Here is a 9485-nt window from a genome sequence, read left to right as displayed (position 1 = left end):
TTTAACGGCTTTAAAACTTTGGCACCAGTATCCTTATAAATAGTAAGTTCATTTTTGGTCTTTTGGGATTGGGACTTAATTTTCTTTAACTAACTATATATCTTTCTTTTTTTGGTCGGACTTTCACTTCTTTTTTGGGCTTTATGGTTTTTTTTCTTTCCTATTATGCCTATTGTTTCTTTCTTTACCATTTCATCTCCTATCATTCTTTTACCATCTCCATTTCGTTCCACATTATTTTTTCATCTCTATTTCATCCTATATCATTTTTTCATTACAATTTTGTTCTGTATCATCATTTCATTCCATTTCGTCTTTATCATTTTTTTCTATCCCCATTTCGTTCTATATCACGTTTTCATCATCATTTCAATCCATACCGTTCCTTTAATCACCTTTTTGTCTCCTATTTTTCTATCATCATTTCATTTTATATTGCTTTTCATCATCATTTCATCCCATATATACTGTTCTTTCATTGCTATTTCGTCTGAATCATCTCCTATTATTCTTTTCCATTACCATTTCGGTTTATATCACTTCATCATTATAATTTCGTCCTCATACCATTCCTTTCATCACCATTTCGTTCTATATCACTTTATAATTTTCTTTCATCACCATCATGTCCTATATCATTTTTTCTCTATCATCACTTCATTCTATATTGCTTTTTCTTCATCATTTCATCCTATACTTTTCTTTTCATTGTTATTTCGTCTCCTATTGTTCTTTTTCCATTATCATTTCATCCTATTCTTATTACTATTTTTGTTCTTTCTTATTCCTTATACTCTTTTTGCCATTATTATTTATTTGACTGGGGTGTTCTTAAAAATTAAAGGTGTACGCAATTTTTTATTTTTTAGTCGGTCGTATAAAAAAATTACACAAATAAAATAATTAAGTTTCATTAATTAATTATAATCACATGATACTGGTGCTGACCACCAGTGGTGGTAAATAGCAAACTTCTATAAAATTTTATTTAAAAAATTTGATTTCGAATTTATCATTTACGCCATACTTTTTATGTGATCTACCATCCATCAAATACACCATATAAGCCAACTTAACAATTTCAATTCTGGGAATAAAATTGACTTAAAGGTATGAATACGAAAGGAAAAATACCAATTTGGTTTAAAGATATTGAAAAGAAGTATTAGAAGACCAAAGTGGAAGCGTAAGAAAGATAAAAAAAGAAAATATAGGACAAGTAGAAAAAAGTAAAATACACGTTAATTATTTTGATGAAAACGAAAGACAAGAGAAAAATAGTATAATTACTTGGAATGATGTTAATAACTTTCCAATTTTTAGCGTAAAAAAAGATCACAAAGTAAGAATCACAAAAGAATAAGAATACATTTAGTGATAGAAGGAGAGGAAATAGATATAAACAATTCACCTTTTTTGAAAAAATGCGAAGGATGTAGTAAAAATATTAGCAAGAAAAAAGGAACGAACGAATGTTTAATTTACTTAGAAGGTGAATTCAGTAGGAAAATTGAAAGACGAAAAGAAGAAAATTTAATTAAACCATATGAGACTTTAAATAATATTATTAAAAAAATACTTGGTTAAGAAATATACGCAAGAGGATAGAAGAGATATTATATATAATGAAAGGATAGAAATAATTGATAATCTGATAAAAACTGAAGAAGAATTCATTACTTTAATTAAAAATAGTATATTCGAAAATAGTGATAACACTTATGGAGAAAAGAGAAGATTTTATCTAGCAATAGATATAGTTAAGACTAAATCTATAGTTAACGACAAGGGGAAGAGAACATATAATTATAATATTATATGGATAATAAAAGATTTAGGAAGTGAGGAAGATCTCAATAAAGAGATAATGTTTTTAGCAAAATATGAATGTACTAACGAAAATGAATTCAAATTATATTAAGAAGTATCATAATCGGATTATTAATTTTCTGTAATATAAATAGTGAAATAATTTTAGGTGTAAATGAAAATATTAAAAAATTATTATTTGAATTCATTAACAATCTAAGTAACAGACGAAAGATAGACAACGAATTTTACCTAGAATTATTGTTTATAGATCAATTTTTGGAAAAGAATGGGATTCAAATAGTGGATAGCGATGAAAAAGAATATAAAATATTGACGAATTTAAAGAAAAAAGTGAGAGAAATGTTAAAAGATAAAGAATTAGTGAAGGCGATTAAATATGGGGTTGAGTTAATTGATGAAGCTCTGATTACAAATGAATATAACTTAATTTAGAACAACAGAATAATTGCAGGAGGATATAGAGGCTGGCGGAAAAAAATAACGAACGCGATATGGAAAAATGAAATCCTCAACAGTGAAAAGTTAAACGATTTATTCATGTACAATTTTAAACAAGAATTCGATTGGAAATCTACCTTAGAATTTGTTAGTAATAGGATCAATTTTTCACAAAGGCAATGTAACGATAAGGACACGAAAGAAAGATCTTATCGTATAAAGAACTTATTGAAAGAACAACCTACTTACAACGTCTTATATAAAAGAAATACTAACAAAATGGAAAATGATTGGTGTAAAAGATGTGGAAAAGAAGCAAAGGAAGATTGGGAACATACTGTATATGGTTGTGTGAAGATAACGAATTCACGATTAACAAAATTGTACAGAATCAATTTATCGTTTTGAAAAAACTTTGAAAGATCTTAATCAAAATGAGGAAGTAGAAATTTTGAGGAATTATAATTTTGAATTTATAAAATTTATAAGAATTCTAGAAAGTTGATTATTTTGAGAGGTAAAAGCAAGATTTGGGTTAGAGGAGTATACAATGAGAAGTTTAATAGCTTAACAAACAAGAAGGAGGAGAAAGTCTTAATAAAAAAGCTTTGGAATTTTACTTATGACGAAATAAAGAAGAGAATATGGATACCACGATGTGAAGAAATAAAAAGACTAGAAGATAAAGTGAATATACAAAAATTAGATCTTAGGAAAAAAAGGGAAAGATTAAATGAAAAATTAGAAGACGGGACGGAAAAAATTAAAAAAATAAAAACAGAAGAAAATATAGAAAAATTAAATAAAAAAGATTTAATAAAAAAATTAGTTTAGTAACGTTAGAAAAATTAACAGGATCGAAATAGTATTAAAAATACATGGGATACAACAGTTAGAATATGTAATTTTTTAGATTAGATACAATTTAGAATAGTTTAGTTTAGAAATTTTGTTTTTTTTTTAAAATACTTAGTTATAGGGTTTTGAGAAGATAACTTCGATAAGCTCTAAGTGTTTTAATGATTAATTATGTAATTTGTATCAAATTTAAATAATTAATAAAGCGCGTTACTATTTAAAAAAAAAAAAAAAAGAATAAAATTGACTTATTATCTACTATCTTGATGCTAATTTTATGTAAATTATCAACCTATTAAATTCTATTATATTTGTATTATGTAGTTATATTATTTACCTCAGATGTCAAATATCATTAATAAATAAATAATATATATAATGCCTGCTAATTAATAAATTATTTTACAGGCTAACTCTAATAAAAATACCGCTCAATAATATGACAAAAAGTCTCGTACCAAATTCTTTAAATAGTGCTACAACGTCATAAACTTTTTTGTTTGCACGTAAATCTCGTAAAACCCTTATCGACAATCTTGTTTGTTAATACATTTTGTGTCAGACTACCCTGTACAAATAACTATAACAATAAATTAGTTTTTAATTTATAATAAAAAAATGCACTATAATTTTTTATTTGTTCTCATAAATCATAATAATTGTACCGTAATACCTTATCTTTAAAACTGTATTAATAATAAAGTTTTGTATTACTGTTATGTTGTGTACAGTATACAGTATAGCAACACCCTTGTGCCTTGTGTAAAATAATGTCAATTATATGTAACCATAATATGCTGATCACTAATTTAAAATTTTGACGCATTTTCCTTAAAAAATTATTCAAGTATGTATGATGTAAATATAAGTCTGTGTAAAAAATGTGACAAGGAATGTCAACATGAATGGTGTGGTCCATGTCAAATAAATAATTTGAAAGAAAATTTTAGAAACTGGACTAGCGAAAATGAAAAAATCGACAATCTTGTTCAAGAAATGCAATTAAAAATTAATTATTATAGTACAGTATTTGAATGGATACCATATGATCAGCTTGAAATTATTAAAGAAATAGGTAAAGCTACAGTAAATTTAGCAATATGGAAAGATGGTCCATTATATTATGATGAATATGAACAGATATATAAAAAAACATGTCCAAATAAAAAAGTTATTTTAAAATATTTGTATAATTCACAAAATATTACCAATGAATTTTTAAATGAGGTATGAAATTTCTTTTTTAAATACTTTTTTTTTTAGTATAATAATGATTTTCTTACTATATTTAATAGGTTAAGTCATCTTCAATTAAAAGATATGGTATTGATATTCCTTATATATATGGAATATCCCAAAATATAGAAACAAAAGATTATATCATGGTTTTTCAAGATGGATATTGTGAAAAGTGCGGTGAAATATATACAGATATAAAAAAGAAGTGGTGTAAACCATGTCAAATAACTAATTTAAAAGAAAATTTAGGAAACTGGATTAGTGAAAATAGTGAAAATGAAAAAATTGATAATTTTATTCAAAAAATACAATTAAAAATTAATTGTTATAATGATATAATATTTGAATGGATACCATATAATCAGTTTGATATCATTAAAGAAATAGATAAAAGTGATTTTGTTACAGTACATTTAGCAGTATGGAAGGATGGTCCATTAGAATATGATCATTATAAAAAGGAATATATAAGAATTAATAATATAAAGGTAGCTTTAAAAATTTTATCCAACTCACAAAATATCATTGATGAATTTTCAAATGAGGTATGAATCTTTGTTTAAATTCAATTTAAATTCTTTAGACTAATAAATTTGTTTATTTTAATAGGTTAAATTATGCTCTATTATTCCTACTGATTCCTTCAATAAATATGGAGATATTTTTAAAATATATGGAATATCTCAAAATCCAAATACAAAGGATTATATTATTGTTATTAAAGATGCATGTTGTAAAAAATGTGGTGATAAATATTCTATATATAAGTATGTGAGTTTTATGAAACGTAAGTGGTGTAAACAATGTTCAATAAATGAATTGAACAAAATTTGTATAAAAAGTGGAAATGAAGAAATAGATGATATTGTTCAAAAAATGCAATTAAAGATTGATGAATGTGATGATATAATATTTGAATGGATACCGTTTAATCAATTTGATCATATTGAAGAAATAAGAAAAGATGGTTTTGTTACAATTTATTTAGCAATATGGAAGGATGGTCCATTATATTATAAAGACAATAAAGAGACATATAAGCGGAAATCATACAATAATTATAAGAAAGTTACTTTAAAATATTTACAGAATATTAATGAGGTATGAAGTTTCTTTTTAAATAATTTTTTTAAATATAATAATGATTTTCTTACTATATTTGACTAATAGATCAATTCATATTCAATTAAAAAATTTTCTGGTGATACTCTTAAAATATATGGAATATCTCAAGATCCAAATACAAAAGATTATATCATGATTTTAGGAGATGAATATTGTAAAGAATGTGGTAATCAATATACACAAATATATCATAAATGGTGTAAACCATGTCAAATGAATGAATTGAAAAAAGTTTGTATAAAAAGTGGGAATGAGAAAATTGATAATTTTATTCAAGAAATGCAATCAAAAATTGATCGTTGTTATGATATAGTACTTGAATGGATACCATATGATCAATTTGATGAGGTTAATAAAATTGAAAATAATGGGTTTGAAATGTTACATTTAGCATTATGGAAAGATGGCCAATTAAGATATGATAAATATAAAAATTTATATATAAGAATTAATAATAAGAAGGTTATTTTAAAATGTATATATAACTCTCAAAATATTATTGATGAATTCTTGAATGAGGTATGCTAATTTTTATATAATTCTTGTATATATGTTTAATGTAATAATAATTTTTTTTATATTTAATAAGGTTAAATCATATTATTTTAATAAATATAATATTAAAATATATGGTATATCTCAAAATCCAAATACAAATGATTATATTATGGTACTTCAAGAAGTATATTGTGAAAGATGTGGTAAAATACTATATATATCATATAGTGAACCGAAAAATAAGTTATGTAAATTATGTCAAATAAATGATTTAAAAGAAAATTTTGTGAACTGGACTAGTGGAAATGAGAAAATTGATAATTTTATTCATCAAGAAATGCAATTAAAAATGGGTTGGTTTGGTGGAACAATATTCGAATGGATACCATATAATCAGTTTAATGATATTAAGCAAATAAACAAAGATGAATTCGGAACATTACATTTAGCCACATGGAAGGACAATGTTGAAGTTTCTTTAAAACATTTATATAATTCACAAAATAATATTGATGAATTTTTAAATAAGGTATAAAATTTTTATGTAAATTTAATTCAATATTTTAATATAGTAAAAAATATTTCTTACCCTTAACAGGTTAAATCATATTCTAATAAATGTGGAATATCTCAAAATCCAGATACAAATGATTATATTATAGTTTCTGTAAATATATTTTGTCAAAATTGTGGTAACCAGTATACAAATCCAGAATATGAATGGTGTAAATTATGTCAAATAAATTATTTAAGAGAATTTTTTGAAAATTGGACCAGTGGAAATGAGAAAATTGATAATTATACTCAAGAAATGCATTTACAAATTGATAATTATAATGATACAGTAGTTGAATGGGTGCCATACCATCAGTTTGAATATATTAAAGAAATAAGAAAAGATAGGTTTGGAACATTACATTTAGCAATATGGAAGGATGGTCCATTGGAATTTGATGATGCTATATTTATAAAAGGATATATAAGAACGAATAATGAAAGAGTTATTTTAAAATGCATATATAATTCACAAAATATTACAAATGAAATTTTAAGTGAGGTATATGATTTTCATAATTTAAATGCTTTTTATTAATGTAGTATTAATATTTTTTTATTAATAGGCTAAATCATATTCAATTAAAAATTCTGATAATCTTCCTTCAATATATGGCATATCTCAAAATCCAAGTACAAATGATTATATTTTAGTGCTTCAAGATGGATATTGTGAAAAATGTGGTGAAATATATACAGATATAAAAAAGAAGTGGTGTAAACCATGTCAAATAAATAATTTAAAAGAAAATTTTGTAAACTGGACCAGTGAAAATGAAAAGATTGATAATTTCATTCAAGAAATGCAATTAAAGATTAATGGTATTAATAATATAATAGTTGAATGGATACCTTACAACCAGTTTGATAATATTAAGGAAATAGGAACAGGTGGGTTTGCCACAGTATATTCAGCAAAATGGAAAGATGATATATTGCATTATAATGCTTCTGAAAAGGAATATAAAAGATACAAAAATCCAAATCGTTTAACAGTCGCTTTAAAATGTTTATACGACTCACAAAATATTACTAATGAATTTTTAAATGAGGTATAAAATTTATTCATAATCTTTTATCATCTTTTTTAATGTATAAATAATTTCCTTTTTACAATATTAATAGGCTAAATCATATTCAATTGAAGAATGCTTTAATAATAATAATCATATTCTTCCAATATATGGGATATCTCAAAATCCAGAGACAGGAAATTATATATTAGTTCTTGAATATGCAAATGAAGGAAACTTAAATGAGTACATTAATAAGATTTATCATTGGCCAGATAAATTGGAACTATTAATTGGAATTATTAATGGACTTAAAAAAATTCATGAAAATCAGATGGTTCATCGTGATTTTCATATAGGAAATATATTATGTAGTGGTACTTGTACTGTATATATTTCAGATATGGGATCATGTGGAGAAGTTTGTAATGTAGATAAAACAAAAATTTATGGAGTTATGCCCTATGTAGCTCCCGAAGTATTAAGAGGAAATACTTATACTCAAGCGGCAGACATATATAGTTTTGGTATGGTCATGTATTTTGTGGCAACCAAAAGACAACCTTTTGCCAATTATGCACATGATCAATATCTAGCATCAAGTATATGTAATGGAATTAGACCCGAAATAAATGAGTCAGAAATACCAAAATGTTATAATGACTTAATGAAAAAGTGTTGGGATCCAAATCCTAAGAATAGACCAGATGCTGTTAAAGTGGAAGAGTTGATTCAACTTTTTTGTAATTCTTATAATAATTCATATAATGTATATAACGGAGATAAGGAAATTAGAAAGCAATTTGATGAATCAGAAGAATATATAAGGGCAAATCCTTCATCTACTGAAAATATTCAGTTAACTACTCATCCAGAAGCATATTATACATCTCGTTTACTTAATCCTTATACAAAAGATCTTTTAAAGTGTGATAATAATTCAGTAATGATTGATTTTACAAAGTATGTTATATTCATTTAAGTCTTTTTTTTATTAAAAAATAATTATTAATATTTTAAAAAATTCTTTTGTAGGTCATCAATTAAGAATGAAAATGATTAATCAGAACAGTCAAAGGGGTTAATTTTATTAAATAGTAGCATTCATTGCAGAAATTTTTAAAATCGAAACCATATCGTGACCAAGTCGAAATTTTATCATAAACCTTATAACAAGGTTTGGTCACGATATGGTCTCACATCGTTCAAGTCAATCGTATGTATAAAGTTGATGCATATTAAGGAGATCGTCACCTGATTTAACTGGGTCGTACAAATATCGTATCGGGATTAGTCACATATATATTAGAAATATATTAAAGTTGTATTTAATATATATAAAAGTTATATTTAATGCATATAAAAGTCATATTTAATGTATCGTAAATTTGCGTTTACTTTATAGTTAACATATCGTGAAGTTGCATTTAATTTATATACAAGTTATATTTAACATATCGTAATATTGCATTTGATTTATATAAAGGTATATTTAACATGTCGTAAAATTGTATTTAAAGATCAAATTAATTTTTATTTTCAATGTCGCAAATAAATCATAAAAACTCAACTCTAATTAAGAAAAAAAGTATTCTATTCTAAATCCAATTGTACGTAAGTTTGTTGTTCTAAATCATGAATAAAATGAAATTTTTTTATGAACAGTAATTAATAAATAAATAATAAACATTAAACGGCTTTGAAAAAATATAAATTTCGCATATACAAATCAAATTCTGCCGTAATATCCTTAATGTCGCAATCTTAATGCCGTAAATGTTCTAAAAATAGAAAAATTTAGAAAATTAAAAATAAACGCTTCCCGTCTTCCTCTAATTCTCTTTACCTCATCAGCACAAAGTCTAATTCGTCCATTTCAACCCCAAAAAGCTGGCGTCTCTATTATAAAAGAAAAAGAAACATTAG

The 9485-nt window shown here is 24.6% G+C and overlaps 2 protein-coding genes across 2 annotated transcripts; both read left to right on the top strand.

Moving 5' to 3' along the window:
- Positions 1 to 2370: 2370 nt before the first annotated feature.
- OCT59_013065 (uncharacterized protein) lies at positions 2371 to 3105 on the top strand (the record flags this gene model as incomplete). The annotated part of the gene is made up of 2 exons (XM_066140578.1): positions 2371 to 2610; positions 2761 to 3105. 2 exons carry the CDS (start codon positions 2371 to 2373, stop codon positions 3103 to 3105), a joined length of 585 nt encoding a protein of 194 aa, XP_066001454.1.
- Positions 3106 to 3978: 873 nt separating this feature from the next.
- OCT59_013064 (uncharacterized protein) lies at positions 3979 to 8622 on the top strand (the record flags this gene model as incomplete). The annotated part of the gene is made up of 12 exons (XM_066140577.1): positions 3979 to 4356; positions 4425 to 4913; positions 4978 to 5469; positions 5539 to 6012; positions 6083 to 6194; positions 6417 to 6520; positions 6590 to 7048; positions 7113 to 7263; positions 7543 to 7598; positions 7672 to 7896; positions 8236 to 8522; positions 8595 to 8622. 12 exons carry the CDS (start codon positions 3979 to 3981, stop codon positions 8620 to 8622), a joined length of 3255 nt encoding a protein of 1084 aa, XP_066001453.1.
- Positions 8623 to 9485: the final 863 nt, after the last annotated feature.

The sequence above is a fragment of the Rhizophagus irregularis genome, chromosome 20 (genome assembly GCF_026210795.1).
Source record: "Rhizophagus irregularis chromosome 20, complete sequence".
Classification (NCBI taxonomy): domain Eukaryota; kingdom Fungi; phylum Glomeromycota; class Glomeromycetes; order Glomerales; family Glomeraceae; genus Rhizophagus; species Rhizophagus irregularis.
This window is presented reverse-complemented; position numbering and strand designations above follow the sequence as displayed.